Source organism: Buteo buteo, chromosome 13 (assembly GCF_964188355.1).
Source record: "Buteo buteo chromosome 13, bButBut1.hap1.1, whole genome shotgun sequence".
Taxonomy (NCBI): Eukaryota; Metazoa; Chordata; class Aves; order Accipitriformes; family Accipitridae; genus Buteo; species Buteo buteo.
The window spans coordinates 6,012,447-6,036,391 of record NC_134183.1 but is presented as its reverse complement, the minus strand read 5'-3'; the positions used below and the strand labels follow the sequence as shown (position 1 = coordinate 6,036,391).

Sequence of the window (23,945 nt, the reverse complement as noted above, 5' to 3'; positions counted from 1 at the left end):
ATTTTTTACTTTTTCAACTAGATTATTCGCAGGGTAATGATAGAAATTCATGATTTTTGTTTGCTTTTACAAAAAAAACAGATGTGTCAGCTTCCATTTCTAGAGAAAATATGTAACCCAAGTTCTGCGTTAGCTTTGGACTGTTGTATATTGAAAGAGTAAAAACCAAGTTAAAGCATGACACAAGTCAATACTGTGATTGAGAATGCAAAGTAATAGCATAATGGCATTTGTTTGATTAATGCTTTCGGTCTGTCTGCTTTGTTAGCTTTCCCTTTCGTTTGTGGATGTACATAATCCAGTCTGCTAGGAAGATTGCTTTAGAAAGGTCATGAGTTACTGCTTTTGACCTGGTTTGAAGGGAGCATGTAAATTATTGGAAGAACATGAGAAAATAAGTTTATTTTATTTATTTCATTTGCCTTTGGCTGCTAGATACAGATTGCATAATCACAGTTGTGGTAAATGCAAGTAAATTTTCTCTCCTTTGCGTTTATCAGTCTTTAAAGTTGCTATAAATTGCCATTTCAAACAGAGAAAAAGTAAACATTACCTCCATAGGTGAATTAGTCCATGTGACGCAGAGGGTTTCAGAGAAGATTAAGTAGGCAGAGACGCTCGTTTCAAGCTCTGTCTGTCTGGGTTTTTTTAGTTAGTAGCAGAAATTGTCCTGCATGTAACCTTTATCCAGCTGGATTGGAAACCTCCAGTGTATTTTGGTTGCTTTGTCATTGTCTTTGCTGCTGTACTGAAGAATGTCCTTACTCTCACCAGGAGATGAAGATGAACCAGAGCGTTTTGATGGTCTTTCTCTCTTATACTGGTATGCTTAACCATTAGGTTCTGACAGCATTTTTCTAGTCTGTAATTGGGAAAAGTACAGTAAAGATAATTTAAAAGCTGTAGACATTTTTAGCTTCTTTTCATAAGCAGCTAGAGTTTACCATTTAGATTTTTCTTTAAGTGTCAAGTAATATCTGTTTTGTGAGGGAAGGGTATTATTCTTCCATTGATAAACCTAGATAAATACTTTCTGCACATAAATGACTAATAATTTCTCAGGAAGACAGATCAAAAGAATATCTGGAGCCGTATGTTCTGATAAATTTCTAGAAGATACAAAACATAAGGCTGTTGAACTTCCTTGTGTATGCTGCTAAAAAGTAATAGAAAAAAGTATAAAAAAAGTTCATTTTAATTGCCTTTACTAGAACATCTACACAAAATTATACGCAATTAGTCTGTTAGCATTCCAGGACTCCAGTTGGAGTGTTGAGTTTAGTATTTAGTGTATAGTGTACATTTTGTAGCATCTTGCTTATTTCATTTATTGCCTCACATCTTTTCTTCTCTGTGCTAAAAGCTTGCTTACGAGTATTTTTACATGACTTCTCAAGGAATGAGCAGCGACATCTCATTATTTAATTTGCATCTTTCTCTACGAAGAACATTGAAATTATTTTTTGTTACTACTGCCAATTGGTTTAGAAGCCTGTTTCCTTACTTATTTTGTTGAGCGTATTTCTAATGTTTTGGGGGAAGTATTCTAACATTTCATGAATATTAAATAATGATAACATGACATAAATGTTGGATGGGTGCTAAATCCAAGTCTTTTTTATAGTGAAACTGTTAAAGCCCTGTTTATTTTATTAGAACTATGACAGGTGTCTTGACTTGAAGATCCATCTCTAAGTTATATGGGAGAAAAACTAACACTGGAAGTCAGCAAGATGTGATATGCTAAGCAAATTTGGGGCATTTGAAGAGCCTTGTCTTTACTTTTATGGGATGAAATAATTTTAAACCGCATGTATTGGAGGGATGTAGCCTTTAGACCATAAGTACAACTGAATGCCTTGTAAAGGTGTCTGTTCAAAGTGTCAGTTTGTTCTAGTTGCAGGTGACAACATCATGACAATTTCACTGTTTCAGAGATATCTTAGTCCTCTCCATTGTGAATTACTACTTTGTATGTTCTCTGTATCCACTTTGTCAGAATCCATTTTATGTTAGTTAGGATCTCTCTTTTGGAAGTATTGCCTGTTACTTCTAGAAATGTAGATCCTTTCCTGTGAAGTGTTCTGTGCCTATATTTGGTCATATTTCATGATCATTTTATATGGTAGTATATACATAGGTTCTAAGATTTCTGGTGAACTCTGAACTTTAAAGTCTGAGATTTGATCTTTTAAGACTTCATGAAAGTAGACTTCTGTGCGAGGTTGAAATAACATTTGTTCTTTTTTATTTTAATAAAAAACTGCTATGTGAAAACTGCTGAGAGCATGGCAGAGGAAGAAACAGAACAGTAGTAGCAAAAGGCAAGTCAGAAAAAAATAGAGTAATTGTCTACTTATTTTAAAGATCAGTGTATCTTCTTTAAGTTTTCGAAGATCGCTACAAATCAGGACAGACCTATAAAGAACATGATTTGTATGTTGTCTTTCAGCTTCAAAACAGTTTGAATGCAGGGGATAATTGAAGTGACAATACTAGGTAGTAATGCGAAAAACTCTACTGTTGTATAGAAGTAGTTTATCAAAAAAGTTTTGTTAGAGAAATAGCGGACTTAAGGATTTATTCTTCCTTTCTGACTGTGATTAAGTAAAAGCACTTTGGCTCACTTTTAGCCTTACAAAGTGTGCCTTATGCTCTGTCACATAGTAGCAAGGTCATATGCAGTCTTGTCAGTGGCCAAATACACTAACTAGGTTTCATCATTTCTTTTTAGCTTATGAAACAGATCCTTCAAGAATTACTACAGTGAAAATTATACAGTTACCCAGTTTTCTTATACAAAACCAAAAGAATTATGGGTGTTCTTTAGAAGCTGGATCTCTTGCCTGGTGCTAGAATTTAGGAACATTTGGACCTTCTGGATTTCTCTCTTCTCTCTGGCGCAGCACTTTGTAATGACATGTACTCTGGCTTTTGCAGAAATACCCAGTTTCAGACATGGAGTTCAGGCTGTGTGCTGGATTTGGTTGCGTGGGAGGATTTGGGTCACTATGTCCTCCACTTTGATCTTCTTTTCGCCCCTGCTAATGAATTCTAGTTGTTCCATTTCACTTTAACATCATGCTCTAGAAAGTGCAACTCACTATCTGATACAGAACAATATGTAGGTCAAAGCAGAAAAACCCAAGTGGTGCTTCTGCTTTTTTCTAGAAGGGATCTGGTGAGTCTTCTCCAAAAATGGTACAGTGGGAGGACAAAGAAGCTGTGATACAACTTGATTTTTTTTATAATAATTCATCTAAATGAAAATAAAAATGGTAAAGGGTAATCTGGATTCATAGGAATTCTTAACACTTTACATTCTCAGAGCAGCATGCTGGTCATGTTTCCGATGGAACCATATATTTAGGTTTCAAAACTCTAATTTTACTTTGTATGCATCCTTAATTCTGTAGCATTATCAACTGCCTCCAAAATACTCATCTGCCTTTAGACAATTTCAAGTGCCAACCTGGTATTTTGGCTTGGGGTGGGAGGGTACACAGGGGAGCAGGCAACAGAATTTGGAATGAAGCCTTTTTTAAAACAGAGAAAGAAAACAATGTTGAGTGAAGAAATGAGAGACTGTAGGGAAGAGATTATGTTCCTAAATAACCACAAAATTATATGTTAGATATCTTAGAAAATATTTTTGTATTCACTGTCTTAGCTGTGGTTTTGTTTTAATATTCATTACCTGATCTAAGATGTTATGATATGTTTTTCTATCCTAAATGCTAAGCTGGACCAGGTTGTGGGATTTTGTTTCTATTTAATCATAATCCTTTTATTATAAACAAAGTGGGATTCACAATTCAGCCTGAAATGCTTTGGGGGAAAAGGAAGTAAACTACATATACTTTGTTTTACCTCGGTACCTTGTATTTGTTATGAGGAGACTGATTTTTTGTTGGGGGAAGGGGTGTGGAAGAGGTATCAAACCACATGAAGTTGTCAGTGGAGAAAACTGGTTTTGGTTTCTATTAGAGTTAAAAACATGGTCACTGTAATTTCTTTGATATTAACATAGCTCTACATACGTTTCTGTAATTAGGGATTTAATGACTTTTATTTTATTTCTTAGGACTATTATGGGCCCTCATGGAATCAATCGAGCTGTTCACCGCATTTCTTTTTCTGATTGTCAAAATGGATTAGGTAATTAGATTGCACATTCTGTTGATTCAGAGTAAACCAAATCTAAAAGCACCTGGTGAGCTTTTCCAGTTCACACTGTCATCAGTAGAAGTTAAATTTATCTGGCTTTTATGGATTTGACTATAAATCTGTTTAGCACAGTAGGGGGAATAACCAATTTCTTGTGTGTTTCTTTTGTTTGTTCTGCAGGAGTTAAAATTATTGGAGGTTATCGGGCACAAACAGCAGAAGATTATGGGATTTTCATAAAGAGAATTCTGCCTGGAGGGGTTGCTGCTGTAGATAGTAAGTAATTTTAATTTTTTTCTTGCAAACACACTGCATATAAAAAAGCTGTCAAAAGAAGTCTTTATTTTACTTTGTGGATAAGGATATTTAAAATAGCATGGTTTAGTCAGGGTTCATGATGTTGTGACTTGCTTTAACATAGAGAAATGAAACTTGGACTCTTCATGGAAGATGGAAGAAAAAGATTTTAATACTCTTAGTTCTTGAAAATGTGTTCAAATCTAGATATGGCTGGTATGAAAGCAATTGGCAGTCTTTTAGAGCTGCTAAATAAGTGTTGAGATGCTGAACCTCTGTTAATTCATAAGGGATAAGAGTGTTGTTTCCTTTATAGAACTAGTATTTTTAATGAGTTCTGATTTTTTTTTTAAATGGTGGTTAAGATCTATAGTGTGGAAAGAAAAAATTATACTAGGTAGAGTTTGCAATAATAAAGTTACAGAATATACTTCTGTCCTAGGCCCGTATATGGGGTTTTTTGAGATTCCATCTGGTCTTGTGCAGAATGATCATTTAAAATAATCTAAATCTACTTCAGAATTTATAGTTCCTAAACTTGAGATTTGCAGGAGGTTAAAAATAGAATTTGTTTTAAAAAAAATCTTTTGGATGTCTTTATTAATGTATAAAACATTGATTGTATTTATACATGGTAACTTACATGTATGTTAAGAGCAAAATTCAGCTGAAAGGTAATTCCACAACTGTGAAATATAAATTCCAGTCCCACAAATATTTATGCTATGTATAAATAATACAAATAGCTAAATAACACTTATTTTCAGTGGTTATTCTGTGGTTAATAAGACCGATTGATAGTTACAAGTCTTATCACGATAACCTAGCTTAATTAGGACCAGAACCTAATCTGCTAAAAGTCATAAAGTTGTTTATTGCATTAGATCATAAAAAAGTGAAATACATAAAAGTGAAAGAAAAAGCCCTGTTTTATTACCGTGATATATGTTCACCATTTTCCTGTTGATTCATGCATTGCTGTCAATTTCATTACAAGGCCGTTTGCTCACTGGCGACCTCATTTTGGATGTCAATGGAGAAAACTTAATAGGAGTAACCAATGAAAGGTATGTTTGTACTTATTACTAAATGTTTATTAGAGCTTGGAATATTATATGGGGATTTTTTAGACATTATCAACCACTGATTAGAAGAGCAGAACTCAACTGAGGTCCTTGGAATTCAACTGGCAATTAATTTATCCTATAAATCTAATTCAGCAAAACTATTGTGGAAAAGTGACAGGCCTTTATATGCCCTTATAATGACAGAATAAGCTAGTTTCTTAATGATGTAGATTATAGAATGTATGTGAAAATAGCATTAAAACATATTAAGCTGTTAAAATATTTTTATAACTATCTGTTGGTTCAGTACTGGTGAATGTAAATGATGCAGCTAACAAGTATCATTGTAATGGGACAATGAAGGAGAAAAATCTGTAGAATATGTTGGATGTTGGTTGGATTGATAGCTGGATCACCAGAGATCAATGCAGCTTCGTGTTGGAGACATGGATTTAAAATTCAAAGAAAAATTACAGTATATATTGCTGAGGGAAATCCTGAGCAATGAAGCATACCTGAGCAGTAGTTTTATTCTGGTATAGGCTGTTAATCCTGAAGGAGGTCCAGGAAGGCAGTAAGATGGACCAAGGAGAGATGGGGACAAAAGGGAAGGGAAAGAGAGAGCAATCCCAGGTTATTCCTGTCATCAGCTACAGACTCACAGACTGATCAGTCTCTCTCACTCAGTTTGCCAATGCTTAATTTGGGTTAGCTGCTGGCAAGCTTTTTTCTCTGTATCTGGCAGTCAAAATGATTAACTACGTTAAGAATTTGTCCATTTTCCAACTCTCTTACCAATACTTACCATGTACTTCTTGACAGTACCTTGGTATACTGATTTGGTTGTTTTTCCCCCGTTCTAGGGCTGTTGACATCTTGCGAACAGCATCAGCATCTAATCACATGTCTCTGCTAGTTGCTAGAGATGAAGAAGCAAAGTAAGAGAAAAAGAAAACATTGGTTTAGCCTCAAAACTAATAAAAAACCAGCACTATATCTAGGGTTGGGTGGGCAGGCTTGCATGTATTTTTCTTTCAGATTAGTTTTAATCACAAAATTGTACCACGTCACATTTTTCTGTGTGGTATTCAGTACCAATTCATTCTGAGACCATTTGCATCAATTAAAGTAGGAAGCTCAGGCCAATTTCAGTTTAATGAAGAGGATTGAAATGTTATGTTACCAGCTAATACTATTAAAAATTATTTGCTGTGATAGTTTTTTTAATACTTTGCACATTTTAAAATAATAAAAAATGATGAATCTGTTAGACCTACAGTACCACAAAACTGTATGATTAAAGCTGGTCTTGCCTTCTGAAAAAAAGGCAGATTTAGTTATTGTTTCCCCTCAGAAGTTTACTTTTCAATCTTTAATGAGCTTTGAATTAGTTTGGATAAGTAGGTTAAACTGTTCACTGCAGCAGGTAGTCCAAAATACGTCCATTATAAGGACATTTATGTTAAATATTGCTTTAACCTTGCTGTTTAATGTTAAGCATATAAACCAATATTGGCAGAGTATAATCAGAAATGCTAGGATCCAGGTCTGTATCCCCTTTTGACTTAAATCTCTGGAGGAAATGGCTGTTACGTAAATATATTTGATAATCATCGCAAGAGAATCTGCTGTTACTTGCCTTTCCTGGGGTGCTCTGCTTACAGAGTAATCTCCCCATAAAGGAATTTTCTCTAAATTGCTTTAGCCTTTTGTCCGATTTAAGCTTCCTCTTTCTGCTCCTTTATTTTTTTTTGTATTTGACAGACATTTAAATCACTCTGTAGCCTCTGATCTCTCCTTTTTTCAGACTGCCTAGATATATGCGAGGTCCACTCTTAATCTGCTTTTATCTAAAGCATACTGACCTACTTCCTCTAAACTCCTTGAATAATTAAAATCCATCAGTCCTTTTATTGTTCTGGTGGTATGCCCAATGGCCTGTGCAGAATTTGCCACTACATACAGTCCCTCACTTAGACACCTGTGAGTTAATTTCTTGTGACTGTAAATTCCTGTGCTAAAAGATTATTTGATTTATACTCAGCTGTGTTTATGTTGCCTGGGTCTGGCATTGGTTCAATAAATTTTTTCATTTAAAAAAAAAATGCATCCAGCAGGTTTCAATAACCCTCTGCAGTCACTGGAATTACTTGGCAGTTATGTTCCCTGCATCAGTTAATTTATGTTCTCTCTCTCTAATTCTATAATATGAATTTACTGATGTTTCTGGCTTACATCATTCTAGATTATTTATATGTTTTTTTAAACTGTTATCACTAAGGCGTAAGCATAGTTAAGATTATAAACTGTTTTTTTAAATTAGGCTGCATTCAGTATTAGATTAATCAAGAGTTTTTGTTTTCTCTTTAATGCATGTAATACAGGATGTACATCTTCGCTGCTTTTTTGCCAGTTTGTTACAATATGATTGGTTTCTGCAAAGAACTTCTGCTTTTATATTTCAACTATTTTTTTTTCTCGACAATGTACCTGACCAAGAACTGCCCTTTGTTTCATCTGTTGGGGCTTTTAAAAAAAGATTTCATAATGAAAAAGATAAGCAAAGCCCAAGCACATACAATATTTAATATATAATGGTACCTACCTCAGATTAAATAGACTGTAAATTTCTGAGAAAGCTAAATAGAAGTTAAGAATTTGCATCGGTTTTAGTCATTCTTGAATAATTAATAAATATTCCTTCTATCGTCTTTTTTGAGGTGCCACATCTTTGTTTGCTAACCTCTTCTGGGTTCTTGTTCAGTATAGTTGAACTAAAAGCATTCTTTAAAAATATGAGTATGCTACAGATATATTTTCTGATTCCTTCTGATATAAACAACTTGTTCTGGACCTAAGTAATACCACTGTCTTATCTGTAGTTGACTTGAATTCCAGGTTTTTAAAGTTTCGAAACCCAGGGTAAAGAGAGGTAATAATTAAGCTTTTCGACCAGTAGTCCATTTCATTCATAGTCTATTGCTATTCCATTCTTATCCTTCTGTATTACACTATCTTTTTCTTGCCTCTCTCAAACGTTTGACAGGTCTTTTCTCTTTCGGTTCAGGTTGAGCTTCTCTCTCTGAGGAAGGGTAACTGTTCGGTAGAAACAGTAACATGTTTCAAAGGGTGCATTTAAACTAATGCCAAACCCTGACAGAGACGATTTTTTTTTGCCACAGGAAAGAATTTCACGACCTGATGGATAAGTATGGTTCTCACAGTGACACCAACTCTGCAAGAAGTTCTCCAACACAACTGTTAGCTGGTAAGAGATTGCTTCCCAGCCTGACATAATCCTGCAGGACAGTAGTCATACTTTGGTGGAGTAGAAGCTTTAACTTAAAAGTCTTTTCATTTTGGGGGAGAGTTTATTGAAGGAAGTGACTGAAAGTCAGGCAAAACACACGTTTACTTAGACTTTAACATTTAGTTTGTAGTCTAAACATGTAACTTGAGTGGCTTGTGTGTCAGTTTCCCCAGGTCTTAAAAGAAATATAATACCACCTACTTTCAGCAATTTTAATTAATGAAAAATGTGAAAAGTGTTTGGTATTTGTAGATTAAATGTACCATAAGATTTCAAAGTACTAATAAAAATTTGAGCTAGAATACCATAAATTCTAATCCTTGTGGAATTGTTGCCTAATTAGGGTGCCTTTATATAGCATGAGTGATTCTATGAAAGTCAGTTAAGGGGGTTTTTTTTGCACCCAGTTTGAAAAAAATCATCACTTGTTATGTTTTAAAGAATTATTCCTGGAACCCTCGGTGGCTCGCAATTCTTAGCTGTGTAGACTTAAGCTTTCTTTTGGTTGTCTGATTGCTTATAGTTTGTCTGTTTTCTAACATGAAAATAGTCATACTGAACTTACTTATGTGAGTTGAAATTTTGTGCTTTTTCCTAAATGTGTGTTTTATTTCTTTTTTTCATTATTTCTTTTCTTAAGCAAAGTCTATAGACAGCCCTTCTTCTGGGTCATCTTCAAGGTCACAGAGTCCTCAGTTGCATCCGAAGGATAATATCAGCAGAAATAATTCTGTCCCAGCACCATCTCCAAAGCTTGCAAAGTACTTTCCAAAACTGACTGTAACTCTCTTGTGTGAGCTGTTGAAAATGCTGTATTTGGCACGTCAGGAAAATTTTGCATTGAGTGCTAAGTGTCCAATTTTTTTTTTTTTTTTTTTAATCCTGTAACTTATAATACCATTACTGTTGCAAAATTTCGGGTTTAGTAAGTTATTTTTCTCATTTATTTATTTATTGCTTATATGCTCGAAGTAGAATAATCAGGTTGACTTTTGATCTTAGTGTCTCCTAATGAATTAATGCTTCTGGTTCATGAGTACCTAGGTACTCCCATAAGCCCTGGATATATATAGTAGAGAGGAGCCTTGTAAAAGAATGTGTTGATTTTTTTTGTAATTACCAGAAGTAACTCCTGAAGTTGCTGATTTTGTAGTAAGTAGGCAGTGTAATGGTTGACCATGGAGATTAAATGTCCGCTATTTCTATTTGTTGCTCTAATACATATTTGTGCAATCAATAAGATAAATATACTATATCACTTGAGTCTTTACTGAGTATCTAGTTCTGTGAAGTAATTGTACTTTTCTTTCTCTTTGTAGGGATAGTGCATTTCAGATAATTTCTGTTTGCAAAGGAACAAGCCTAGGTTTGAATATCGTAGGAGGAATTAACAGAAATGAAGGGCCTTTGGTATATATTCAAGAAATTATCCCTGGTGGTGATTGTCATAAGGTAAAGATCTTTCTTCCCTCCCTCCCTCACTCCTCCTTCAGTCACCTGTATTTTTGCCTTCATTTAGTACCTACTTCAGTATTTTATATATACAGTTATATTTTAAATATAAAATTTGTTTGTGTTTCTCCTTGCTTTCTCTTTAAACATAATTATCTCATTGCACCATAGCATGGTTACATGGTAATTAAAATTATTCATGAGTTCATTTGAGGTAAATGAGGATCTTATTTCCCAATTTACCTATGAGAAAGTAAGAATTCAACTTCTTTAAGAGGTTGCATAATGCAAGGTATATCAGCAAGGATGGGTCCAAGCTACAGGTTGCATCTTTTTTTTTTTTTTTTTTTCTTGGACATTCAAAAAATCATTTTTCCCTTAGACTTAATTTAGATGGGTCCGTGCAGTTGGAAAGCATTGTGTAGGCAAATTAGAAAAAAAATACTCTCATAATGCAGACTAATAGAATGTGTGAATCGGTACTGATTACTGTTTTCATTTATGACAAATGCAATATGTAAATCAGGAGGGCTTGTCACTTTTAAAAAATAAATACAGAACTGTTTGGTTCAAGTGTCATCTTCTGCATCTTGAGTTATTATGGTTATTTTGATGTGTAGATAACCAGTTTCTGCCTCTTGCCAAGCAAGAGGGTATGGGTTAATTTCACGAGCAATGAGTTTTGCCCCCAAACAATCTATAGCTATTTGTGACTGAATTTTTGTAGATTAAAATTAATCCTAAAATGCCAAGATGGGGGAAAAAACGCAAAGTTTCTCCAAGATTTCTTGTAGTAGATAAATTATAATCATTCTTCTTTTGTTTTCTCCTATTTTGTTGTGGCTTCTAAAACATTTTTCTCATTGTAAACATATAATTTAAAGCCTAACACACATAATAGATAGACTGAGACCGAGACATTAATTTGTAGTAGGTTCTAATATTAGCAATAGTAGAGGTAATTTCCCAATCTTGGTTATCCTGTTTGAGAAACCTAAATAGCAAGCATATTTTAAATCTCTGCCACATGAGGGCAGCATTGAAAAGGGTTTTTTTTAATAGGCTGGATGCAAGCAAAATAAAAGATATACAACTTTTTCTTTAATCAAAACCAAAACACTAAGTGACAAAAAAAAAGGTAGTAAGTGCTATCATAGGTTTGAAATAATACAGCTAAAATTATGGTGTGTGGGTATTAAAAATTTAAAATTATAGTGGTCTCGAAAAGGTATTTTACTTGTTTCCTATATATCTTTTCTGTACACAGTTTGTTTCACATGGCAGATTGATTCTGTGATTAGTTTCTTAAGAGCTGAAGAACACAGACATTATATGTAATTTGATGTGTATTACATTAGACAAATGTCATAACTAACTTTGTAACCATAGGTGAATTATGTGAATTTTCAGTTAAATTGTTGAGGCCTCTTTTAAAATGTGAGTAAAGAAAGCTTTATCTTAGTGAGAAATCTAATCTAGCACATTTAAAGTCTTGTCTTACAGTCTTCGAGACAGAAACGTGATATGTTCCTGTGTTGGTAGAAAGTTTGCAATGAATTCAACAGAAGGACAAACTTGACAATGTTATTTCTATTGTGGTTTTGACTGGTGAATTCCTAATAGATTAATCTGGTTTTCTCATTACGATTAGTATGGCTAGTAAGTGCCTGAAGAGTCCCATGTGAAGCCAAGAATGTTTGGTTTTGAAATACAAATTAATCCAGCTCACAGCTGAATTAGGAATACAGGAAGCTTCCTGTAGTCAGATGGATTGGTACTCCTTGATGGAAAATTTACTATCTGTGGTTTGTTTGTTTGGGTTTTTTTAACAGAAGTAATGCATCTGGGTCCAAATTTCTTCTTGTACACAATACCTGAGATCCATTCTGTCCGATGAAGCTTTTATAATGACTGCTATCATAGTGATTAAATGATCGTTTGATCTGCTGTTTATTTCTGAAGATTGTCAGGCAGAATATATAGCCATTCTTGATATTTCTTGTCTTAACAGAGCCAGAGGAATATGTTAGTGTTGTGATTCTACACTTCTTTCTGTAGTGTTAGCGATTAATATAAAATTTGCGGGTTTGCTTTTTTATTTATTATGTTAGGATGGACGATTGAAGCCTGGAGATCAACTTGTGTCCATAAACAAAGAGTCAATGATTGGTGTCTCCTATGAAGAGGCAAAAAGTATAATCAACAGAACAAAGATGAGGTATCTGTTACTGTCAAACACCTAATCCTCCAAAATGGTTTATTATATGATATTTATGATCAGATTAATGTGAAATGTCTTGTCATGTGTACTTAGAGGAAATGCAAGTGTTATTAGTTTTTTTGAAATATTCAGTTGCAATATTATTTCATAGAACAAGACTCAAATGCACCTTTTAGACCTGTAAAATTATGATCCTTTAATTCCTTTCAAAAGAAAAAACAAAACCCAAAACCACATTATTTGCCTTTTTTAGTGATGGGGAATAGAACATCCTTTCAGAAAAATAATTAAATAAAATCACACACAGTGTTGGGGAAAATGTAATTTTTGCAAGAGTAACTTACAATCCTATGAAAAGTATAGTATACAATATGTTAAAACTTTTTTAATTTTAATTTTAGGTTTGAAAGTTTTTGGGAGATAGCTTTTATTAGACAAAAAAATGTTCCCAGTTATTCAGAGAATCTGCAACGTCCTTCTAGCCTCTTAGCATCTTCTGTAGCATATGGAGAGCAACAGGCTGCAGTACTTAGTTCTTTTGCATCTCCTAATGGGAAGCTTGTTTCAACATTCACTCCAAATGCTGTGAGTATACTTATTACTCCTCTCAGTATAAAGAGAGCAAATGGTTGTTTTTCCTAATTTTATTGAAATTTCAGTGTAGGGTTATTTTAATTCAGTTTCCCTTCTAGTAAGAAAATGACAGGCTTTTTTTCCTGCATGATATTAATTCTTTGGAATATCAAGACTTTTCCAGAAAACATGTTGTGTAACGGTAGAGTGAACCACAATGATGAGAGGAATAAGAGTATTAGCTGACTTGTGGTAAGAAAACAAATCAAATAAAATAAGCATTAACCAGGTTCTTAGATACAGAGTTCTCCTTACTGTTTTTCTAGGGACTAAAGTTTCAGAATTAGATACATAGTTATATATTTCAGAGATAAATTACTCTCTGATTACCACATATGTGTGAGTACAGTACAATCTCACAAGTTACACTTCCTCCATGATGATGAGATTTTGGTTAAAATTCAGAGTCCTAGAAGAATGTGGGTTTCTTCCCCTTTCTTTCGGCTAAGCAACAATTGTTGGTTTAATTCATACAGCGCACCATTAGTGTGAAAAAGTAATGTTGACCATAAGAAAGAAGATTTTAAAACTACTCTATTATTTCAATTTTAAAAAAACATTTTCAATTTATCACATTTTTAAAACTAAATATTGTCTTTGAACAAGGAGGATTAAAATGCTGCATGTCAAACACAAAGTCAAAACAGGTGATTCTCAGTTGTTCTTACATTTGTACTTAAAATTCTTGCCCATTTTTCTTTCCTATTAGAGATATAAACATTGAAACAGGTTGCCTAGAGAGACTGTGCTATCTTAATATGTGAAGATATCCAAAACCTAACTAAGGTTTTGAGAAGGCCCTGATCTAAGTTTTTTGAATGGCATTCCTTCTCACCACTGGCCCCGCCCCCCCCCCCCCCCCCCCCCCGCCATGCCTTCCAATTTCTCCTAGGGTTGTTTTGATCTCTCCAGCCCTGTTTCTCCTCTGGTTTTCCTTCCTCTCCCACTCTTTTACATTAATGTGTATTTCTAGTTTGGCTTGTGATCTGCTTTAGAAGTGGTATTTCATGACTTTTGATTTTCTTTCATAGGTGGAAACTGGAGTCAAGATGGGAGAGCAATCTCCAATTACTTCTCTAGACAGCAGTCCTACTGATGTGTCTGCCACTGGTAAATGGTGATTTAATTCCCTGCCACCCTTTTTTTCTTCAATAACTGTCATACAGAAAATAGTACATAGTGAGACTCAATAGTCTTTAAAAAAAGGAATATTGCACTATTTTGTAGTACTAAATGAAGGACTGAGATCAATGGATTGTTTAGTAGCTTCTGTCAAATATAACTTACATTGTCTTTAACAAACAGCTGACACCAAACAAAAATGAGTGATCACAACATTTGCTATACAGCAGTAATGATAATAGACTCAGTAGAAACCAGATAATGAAGACTCACATATAGATCAAGGTTAGGTTGCCATAGAAACTGTGCTTTCTTGATTTGATGAAATTCTGTGGATGTATACTGCTTGCACTTTTTTCTTTTTTTTTTTAATCAGGGCAGCCTACTGGAAGCATAGAAATAACATGCAGAGCTCTAACAGTCAGTTTTTCAATTAATAACAAATAGAATATATACGTGTATATTTATATTTGAGAGTCATGACATTCAAACAAAGAGAATAGTCACTTTGATCATATCTCTTAATATGTGTCTTGAAAACAACACTAAGGAAAAATGGAGGTTGTGGAATTTGGTCAGAACCGAATCTGAACAATTGTAATTCATTTGGGAAGCAAATATGCATTATATTTACAGTGAAAATGCAGTAGTCTGACATAATAATGAGGGTCTCAGTTGACACAGTAATATAACTGATTCTGTTCTGTATTTCTGTATGAAGACCTGAACTATATTCTTTTCCTTCAGGCGGTAGTAAGTAAGCATAACCTGTGCTTCTCAACTTGATGTCTAATATACTGAGAAGAGGGAAGACAAACATACAGGATCTGATTCATTCTAGATGTCACTCCACTGATGTTATTTAAATTGTACCTGTGTTTATAATGGCCCATATTAGATATCCTAATTTTAAATGAAACAGTCTACTTATTGCAAATCTGACCAGTTGGCTTCCTTGCTTGAAGGGTGAGCTGACTGAATGTGAACTTTTGAAACTGGAAAGGTTGTAGTATTGAATACAGCTGGAGTTTAATGATCACAGAGTTTTTTCATATTAATCATGAAAAACACCACAACTAAATCAGGGGAACAAGACAAAAGGCTATTTTTTAATGTATTCAGAATATAAGACTCTTGGTTAATAAAATGCAATACACAGGAGCTTCATTGATGCTTAAAGAGACCAAGAAGGCCACAGTTTCTTAACATATCTGAATAATGTAGCTAGTAGAATGGAAAGCAGAAATACTTGCAGCTCCGGTTTGTACTGTTTCTTGTCATTTTTCTTTTTAGTCATACTTAATAGCACATCCTTTGTCAAAGCTGCCACTTCTCTTATGCTGCCCTTTTTCAAGGATAACCTTTCAAAGATGACCTTGCAAAAGTAAAGTAGCTCTTAGATTATTTTTTTTTAATGCTGTAAGAAGTATGAGCATAATTTTGAGAAATTCTTCCAAAACTCATACACAAGGCTTTTTCATTCTGAGTTGAAAGGAGGTGTGCCAATTCAGCTGAGGTTCTAGCCCACTATCTTCAGAATTTAATATAGCATGTGAGAGGTGTTAGTGTCAGAGATTTTCAAGATGTTTTGGTTTATGCTTTTGGCATATAAAGAGAATGTAAATTACTTGGAGCTTGGAAACAGATATGCTGTGAAACTAAAAAAAAAAAGAAAAAAAGAATTCTGTGTGATTCCTTCTGTTCCTTTAGAGAGAATCTCAAAACTGCAAGATCCCTTAGTTTTCAAATGCTGGTTTTGGTTTCAGTAACTCTCTAGTCCATTAATGAAATAATGAATCTAAATAAGATCTAAATTACATTTATAAATAATGAATACAAACAAGTATTCTATTTTCTTCTGCAAAGAACAAGTCAATGGATTTGTTCTATTTATATACATCTAAAATCCAAAGAAATTGATAGTTAACTGCTCCTTTTGCCTACTGTCTATGATCAAAGGCTTCCAAAGGTTGCTGCTTCTTGTGTTGTATCCACAGGTGTGTCTGAAACATGACAAAGCTGTCACTGCATTCTCAAGTTCCATTAAAACTAAGCGCACCCAACAAAAAAAAACAATTATTCTGAAATCTTGCATATGGAGTGCTTAGTACTGCTAGCTTCTTTTCCTTTCCTCAGCTTAATTATTTCTGTATGTTGGAAATAAAATAGATGCACCATAAGTTATTAATGCAACTAGCTAAAATTATGCAAACTTGTATTTCTGACTATAAGGACTGGAGGAGAGGGGATGATGGATGATGGCTTAATGGATGGTAGTTCTTGGAAGAGAGTTCCTCCCCAGGAAAAAATACTGAGGAGCCTGCTGGAATTCAGTCTAAGCTACCTCCACACAGCCCTTAGTTGGCAACAGGTCATTCCCTCTCTTTCCACAATGTTTTCTAGATCACTAGATACGGTTTTGGGAACTGATGATTATGCTGAGGGTGTGTCTTGAAGGTCTTTCTCGGAATTCACAAGTGTGTTTCCCCTTCTGTTTCCAGAGTAACTGTGTATCTCTGAGAGAAGAGAAAATATCACAAGTCTAAGCCATATGCTTGATGGATCGCTCAAAGTTATTCCTGGTTTCTTTCTGCTAATTTGCTACTTGTCACTTTTTGATGTGAAAAAATGGTTTAAGTGATTTTTGTTTATTATAATTATGTCCTTTAAAAAAAAAAAAGTCAATCTAAATATTAACATTTATTTGTGGTATTTAGTTGGCATCTGTTTGATGAGCAGAGCTTCAGAACAAATTTTTCAAAGCAGTAGTTACATTTAATTTTAATTTTTTTTCTTCTTAGTTATTGCCCCCAGCCAGAATGACGATTATGAGCTACAAGGAAGGAACTCTACTATTCGTCTCAAAGCAGAAAAGCTGGAGAGGGTAAATACTTAAAATCTTTTGAGTTTTCCTTTCTCCGCCTTCATGATGCATGTAAAACATCTGGAGAATATTTTTAGGCGGACAAACTTGAAGGTATAAATTACACACTAAATTTTCTGTTTGGATAGTTCTTTCAGGTTGCAGGCCAATATTTCATTTTATATATTGGGCAAATTACTGTTTTTGTTAATCTAATTACTGATTAACTCTTCTGGGAATCTGAACATCCCTCAGGATTTTTAAGGCAGTTATTAAGGACAAAGGGGTTTGCTTATTACACTCATCTGTATTCAAGGTTAAATAATATCTGAATATCTCTCAATTAGAAGGAAAAGTCACAGAGTGTCTCTGGAATAAAAGTGTTGTCAGTGAGAGTGTACTATGATACAAAGGCTCTTTGAAGTATAGCTCTTTAATTACTCCCCCATGTCCCTGCAGTCATTATCCCTAGTCCTTTCTTTTTTTTCTCCAAAATAAGTTTTCTCTTTCCAGGCATTGAATTATCTTGGGATTCAGCCCACGGATGAACAGCAGCAAGCCCTAAGGCAGCAACTTCAGAAAGATTCTAAAGGAACAGTGTCTTTTGGAGGTAATAATTTGTTAATTACCATGGAAAATAATGACATGTAGAAATACAGAAATGATAGATAACAACCATTAATACATTTTCTGTCAGCATTGGGTTGCTACTGCAAATAAAATGATACTCTGAGGCAAGAACCTTATTCTACTGTGTAAAAATAAGCTTGGAATTCTGAAACTAAGTAACTGGAAAGCAAATAAAAAATTTATCTAATTAAGAGCAGCCTTGAGAAAGTTTTGGTTTTGTGCTCACAAATTCCTAAGTTTTTGCCTCGACAATAGGGTACTGTAATTGTTCCAGAAATTACTTGGGAGAGTATTAATGGTTAAAGAGACTTCCTGAAGCAACTGAACTGAGAGATTATTAAATTATTTAGTTTGTGAGAAGCAAGAACATTGCAACTATTGCACGTGGAAGAGGTTTACATGGAGACAATCATGATTCTTCTTCTAGCTAAATCTAATTCTGATGCGAATGAGCTGCTTCTGTTGGTTGTGACAATTTTGGTAGGTGACACTAACAATTTAAGAATATTTCTCATAAACTGTGAGACATATGATGGTTCTGATGCTAAAACTGATGGAAATTTCACTTTTCCTAAAGTTTACAAAAAACCAGCATCATACACTAGTATATGAAAAATGATTTCTTGTACTTGACCATCCGAAAAGACACTGGATTTTTAAGTACCTTATCAAGAAACATACGGGATTTTCCATCAGATTTTATGTGGTATAAACAAAGTGACCTTTATATTTCCACTTTTCTGTCATACGTAACAGAGTATTTTTTTTCTTTTAATACATTCAAAATGAATGGATAATCCAAGCCATGTTGATAGAGAATGCTGTAGTGTTTGTATTTAAAACTTTCAACTCGGTCAACATCAATTTTACCAGGTCTCTATCAGGGATTTAAAGGAAACTATGAGGTGTGAGCTAGCACGGAATTTTTTCTTTTTCCTGCAGAGACACTGTATCTCCTCTAGTAAAGTCAATTCATTGGGAAGGACAGGTGTATAACAGGTGTGCAGATTTCTTTTACTTTTTCATGGGGGTCTGCCAAACATAGGGCATCTCTAACCAGGTACTTTGAAAGTGAACTTCACACCACCTTTTGTTTTGTTTTCTCCTTCACAACTTGATTCAGGGATATTTCATCCCAAGACCTGTTTTGTACATTTTTACTCTTATTCTTACCATCTTTACCAAATGTTTCTGTTCAGAGTTGTGTCTGATTTTCATATTTTCCTTTAGAAAGCTTCTGGAGGACAGATGCTGCGTTTATAAAAGAGTAGCCATATATTGCGATATTAGTAATTGTGTTGCACCTAGTGATATTGCTACTAAACTGAACTTGTGAACTACAGCAGCAAAATCTAAACTGTTTTTTAGATTTCATTGAAGTTTCAAGGAATCTGTTCTCTATGCAATTGAATGCAACAGATGATGGCCAAAAATCTGTAACATTTGGGATCAATGAAATTGCCAGCTTACTGGATTCACAGGTAAAAGATGTGCCTGTACAGTGTTTAACTGTTGGAAGGAGATTATTGGAGAGCTTATTATATGTAAGATTACTCCAAATCTTGGGCAGATGTTTACAACAGCTCCATATCATGGTGTTCTTGAAGATAACCTAGTTTCTGTAAAGCTTTTTAAAGCAACCTACTTTGCAGAAAGCAATTCACGTAATTATGTTGTGATTTGTTATTAAGTGTGGACAACAGTGATTTATTGAGGTTTCTTAATGGAATACATATTGCTTCTACCTGTGTGAGTGATAAACAATTATTGGGCCTAGTGATTTGAACTACTACTACACTGTCCATCACTTTATTCTAGAAGTGACTTTAAGAAAGAGCATTTGCAGCGTAGGAATACTAAAATAAAATTACGTATTATTTAAAATATTGAAGAAAACAGGGGCTATTAGTGTTATATTCTTGGTACTTCTAAAAATACTGGTATTAATCCTTTTTAACAGGAAAAATAATTGTTCATTTGGAAGATAAGTTGGTCAGAATTTTCTTAAACATTTTTAGTATTTTCAGTGCTTTAAGTTATTTTAAAATTAAGATTATCCTCTCATTTTATTAACAATACGTTTTATGATAAGATGTTAAAGATTATGGAAGATACAGTTTGCAATACACTCTTAACCTTACATATTTAAATACGCACAGTTTGTAACCTATGATTCTTTGGAGGATGACATGGAAAGGCTTAAGGAAGAAAGAAATGAAGCTTTAAAAGAAATGAGTAAATTAAAGGTAATACTTAATTCTTATTTGCTTTAAATTATTCAGGAGATTAATTTCTTTTTGAGTGTATATAGTAATTTACTGTTTTTCTTCTGAATTTTATGTGCAATTTTTGATGAATAAATAAAAAGGCAGAGCAAACAGTCCTAATTATGTTTGAAGATTGTATGCTTACAATATATTTCTGGAGAGAGTGAATCTTATTTGTTAAATAATCTTGCTTTTTAATCTGATTCACAGAGAAATGAGACTAAGCAGACATTTCACAAAAGTGAATTTGGAGAAGTGACTGATTTGCATAGCAATTTTATTTAAAAATGTGTGATCCTAGTAACCGCAGTGTCTGAGCATATGCTAATACTTTTGAAAGAAGTCGGAACTGGAGGATAAATTAATCTGTTTGCAAAATTAATACATATTTTCACAGACTTTACAAAATATGTGAGCCCTAAAGCAACAAACATATTTATTGTTTCTTAATACCCTGGGTGACAAGCACAGTCCTATGCTCCTGAATTTCTTTTTTGACAAGCCAAAAGATAAAAAATTCTGGTTCTGTATTCAGCGTACCCAACTCTTATCTTTGCGCAGGACTGGAAAATTGATCCCAGGATATAGGCAATTCTAGAAATTGCCTCCTGGTCCAAAAAAATTCTTTCTTGCTGTAGTTACAAAAACATTGGGTTGATGTGCCCAAAGATCTGTTCTTCATTCTGTGCGCAAAGATTCTTCTGGAAACTTTGCACTGAAAAGAAATAACATGATTTACATTGAAGTAGTGAATACTTATCATGAGTCCCTAAATTGCTGATGTCAAAAACTGGAGATGATCAATCTATAATTACCTCATTTCTTATACTCTTCCCTTAAAAATCTACAGTCAAATACTTGATCCTGAGTGAGAAATACCATTGGTCTGACTCAGTATAAGAATCTTCATGCTTTTAGAGCACTTTTTTTTTTTAAACTCTGTTAGAACTTTTAACCTTCTGAAAGTGGCGTACCTACAGGCTTCTGGTATCAGTAGGTGAGTGAAAGAATGGTCAAATGTACAATGCTTTAAAATAAGTTGATGTGAATATTAGGTTGTACAGCAATCTGTTAAAGCCACAAAAAAGTCTTTATTCTGCTCATTTGTTAGGTGGCTAGGTAACAAAAGACTTCAAATGTGTATTTTACTTATATCACAGGAATGTTCAGTAAGTAATCCTCAGATGCTCAAGGACCTTAAACAGTATGAATGAACTCTCTGAAAAACTAGCTTTTAGAGATTAAAATTTGGTTTTGTCACAGATTTTATAAAAGCTGTTGATTATTTATTTCCACCAGAACTTTTCTAATATGTGTGTTTCTGATTATACAACATTATTAGCAGACATATGTTGTGGCCTAGAAACATAATAGTTGTGCAGAAGGCAGTAAGTACATTGATAGAAGTTAAGTATTCCTACCTGTAGTTTTGAAAGAGCTAACTGGGTTTTAGGAATAAAAACTCTTTCTCTTTCAGCCTTAATTATTAATTATTTATTCCTTTTTTTTTTTTTTAACAGGAAAAATTGTCTGAATCTGTGAATTTACAGAAACAGTTAACAGAGGAGCTACAAATAGTCAAGCAAGTATGTTGAAGTTTCTTAAAAATAAATTATTTTCTTTTACTGTTTTTTGTGGAAGGGAGAAGGGAGCACTTCTTTCTTGATGCTCATATAGACTATACTTTCACACTGATTTCAACACAAAGTGGTTCTTTTGTTACTACAAAGCTTATGATTAGAATTGGAGAATATTGATCCTTAAGTTTTTTTTGAGCAATAATACTTCTCTGCTGTTGAATTGAGGTAGGAACCATAAGACAAGCTGGATCAGATATGTTAGACAATAATGTAATAGTACCTTTCTGGTCTTAAGTGTTCTTGAACTGATTTTGCTGTTCTTAGGCAACAGCGTGCCTAATCTACAGTCCTAATGTTAGCTACTTTATATGTCAACCAGAGTTTTAAGTATGAAAAAATAGATGCACTTGACAATACCTGGAATTTATCAGGAAAAAAATGGTAGTGTTTTGTGAGGAATGTCTTGTTTCTGTCTCCATTATCTATCTATAATTATGAGAGAAGAAATCAGAGTTTCTTATGAAATTAAGCCTTCTTGTGTCTTTTAGAGGAAATTTCCAAATAAACGTTAAGTGTCATGTCATTTATAGCCTGGATTCAAAACCAAGTAACTTTCCTATTTCCTGCTTCTACTGAACATCATCCTGTCAGCTCTTTTCTTCTTATGAGCTGGCTGCCTTTCTTCTTTCCTGTACTGCTACATGTATTCCATGTAGGTTTCTCATGGCTCTCTGTTCCATCAGATGTCATATGTAAAAATGCAAGATGCAGTTTAAAAATCTTCCTGTGTACTGTTATATAAAGATTAGTCTTATGTTTTTGCTCCTATATTGTAGATTGTTCAGCACCTTCTTTATCACCTTTTATTCCTTGACTATAAGAGAACTGCTTGAAAGCTTTTTCCATTAATATTGTGATGTTGCCCTCTATACACTGTGGGACAGCAGGGAAATAAATTGGATTTTTTTGTGATAAAATTTAGCTGGAAGTATGTTCCAGTAGTGCACCTTATGTTTCCATTCACTAATGGGTATTCAGTCTGTTGCTCTAGCCCAGAGCAGATGTTCAGTCTATCAGTCTAGACTAAAGCTAGTACAAAGTACTAACTCCAAAATGCAAACAGTATGGACATCAGGTCCTCAGCATCGAGAGTTTCAGTTCACATACCTGCTCTTCCTGGGAAGGTAGACTTGGGCAAAGCTGGTTTAAAATGCTCTAAGTGGCAGCAATGCCAATTTTCTACCACGTGAGGTCCTCATACTTTTATTTTTCTCTCAAGTACTGTCATGTGATAGTGAAGGTCAGTTTTGCAGTAAACCTCCAGGGGATAAATATTCTGACTTTCTAGTAAGCATTTTAAGTAACTGCTGTTGAAAAGGTTTCATGTAGTGAAATGAAAGAGAAATAATAAATTATATGTAATTACAGCGCTGTGTGACCTATTTTTAGGAGATACAAGCAGGCTTTTAATGGAAATTTTAGTTCTGTTTGTACTTGGTGCATTTTCAAGTGTTTTCTATATATTTCTGTAGTTCAGAACCAGTGTTGATGCTGAGATTCATGGTGATATGAAGTTTAAAAAAAAATAAGCTACTTTACAGTACAAGTTGCCATTTAAATTATGATAATGCATTCCTGCTTGAGCTGAAGTTAGTGAAATGAGTTAATAAGTACAATATTGAGCCCTAATGGCCTGATTAAAAGTAAACAAACAAACAAACTTAAGTATGTGCTTAAGGTCTTCTGAATTCAATACAATTTAAACATTTTTTTAAAATCACTGCTTTCCTGAAAAAAAAAAACCAAAAAGGTTTTAAATAAGGATATAGGGTACCAGTCATATATTGAGCTATCTTTTGTGGTATTTCTATTGTCTACTAATTGTGAATCACAGAGATTACAGCTTAATTAGGACAGGCATACAAATATTCTGGTTAATGAACATGTTTTGTTAGTACCAATTCATTAAAAAGTGCTTGAATCAGTAGCTAACAGGATAAACAAACTCTTAAGATTAGAAATATTGCTAAATTTGAAATGAGGTAGTAATTATTTTCGATTATTGGTCTATGACAATTAAAATACCTTAATTTATAGATCTTTACTTTGAGATTTTGATATAGCACTATCTTTGGGTCTTCCTTGAAATCATATGGAAGCTGAAATTGGCACAAAACATAGAAAGGCACTTTTGAGTACCTGAAGTCTTGTCAACACTGTGAATGTGAGATCTGTAACGATGTCTTCTATCTTCCTGGACAAGTTTGACTGTATTCTGTGCTGCCTGAAAGTCCTGGGTTATACCAACCTGAATGATTTCTTTACTAGAGGTTTTT

At 33.9% G+C, this 23,945-nt stretch overlaps 1 protein-coding gene and 1 long non-coding RNA gene across 13 annotated transcripts in view; one reads left to right on the top strand and one right to left on the bottom strand.

Moving 5' to 3' along the window:
- STXBP4 (syntaxin binding protein 4) overlaps window positions 1-23,945 on the top strand; it is a 76,287-nt gene that overhangs the window by 5,602 nt on the left and 46,740 nt on the right. For 9 of the 12 annotated variants that reach the window (XR_012652680.1, XM_075044400.1, XM_075044398.1 and 6 more), the window contains 15 exons: window positions 4,085-4,158; window positions 4,348-4,443; window positions 5,462-5,531; window positions 6,395-6,469; window positions 8,714-8,799; window positions 9,482-9,602; window positions 10,161-10,293; window positions 12,405-12,511; window positions 12,916-13,099; window positions 14,179-14,257; window positions 17,071-17,153; window positions 17,646-17,742; window positions 19,131-19,243; window positions 19,922-20,008; window positions 21,550-21,615. Coding sequence is in view for 11 of the 12 variants with exons in the window: in XM_075044400.1 (XP_074900501.1) it covers window positions 4,085-4,158; window positions 4,348-4,443; window positions 5,462-5,531; window positions 6,395-6,469; window positions 8,714-8,799; window positions 9,482-9,602; window positions 10,161-10,293; window positions 12,405-12,511; window positions 12,916-13,099; window positions 14,179-14,257; window positions 17,071-17,153; window positions 17,646-17,742; window positions 19,131-19,243; window positions 19,922-20,008; window positions 21,550-21,615 (1,471 nt within the window). In the remaining variant the exon portion in view is untranslated. Of the gene's footprint in view, window positions 1-582; window positions 824-1,121; window positions 2,325-3,890; window positions 3,977-4,084; window positions 4,159-4,347; window positions 4,444-5,461; window positions 5,532-6,394; window positions 6,470-8,713; window positions 8,800-9,481; window positions 9,603-10,160; window positions 10,294-12,404; window positions 12,512-12,915; window positions 13,100-14,178; window positions 14,258-17,070; window positions 17,154-17,645; window positions 17,743-19,130; window positions 19,244-19,921; window positions 20,009-21,549; window positions 21,616-23,945 lie in introns of those variants that run through there. The other 3 variants (XM_075044404.1, XM_075044401.1, XM_075044405.1) reach the window with 3 other exon arrangements.
- On the bottom strand, window positions 396-23,945 carry LOC142038718 (uncharacterized). The gene is made up of 3 exons (XR_012652681.1): window positions 23,809-23,945; window positions 6,337-6,450; window positions 396-862 (listed from the first exon to the last, which is right to left on the bottom strand). It is a non-coding gene; the product is annotated as an uncharacterized LOC142038718 (long non-coding RNA).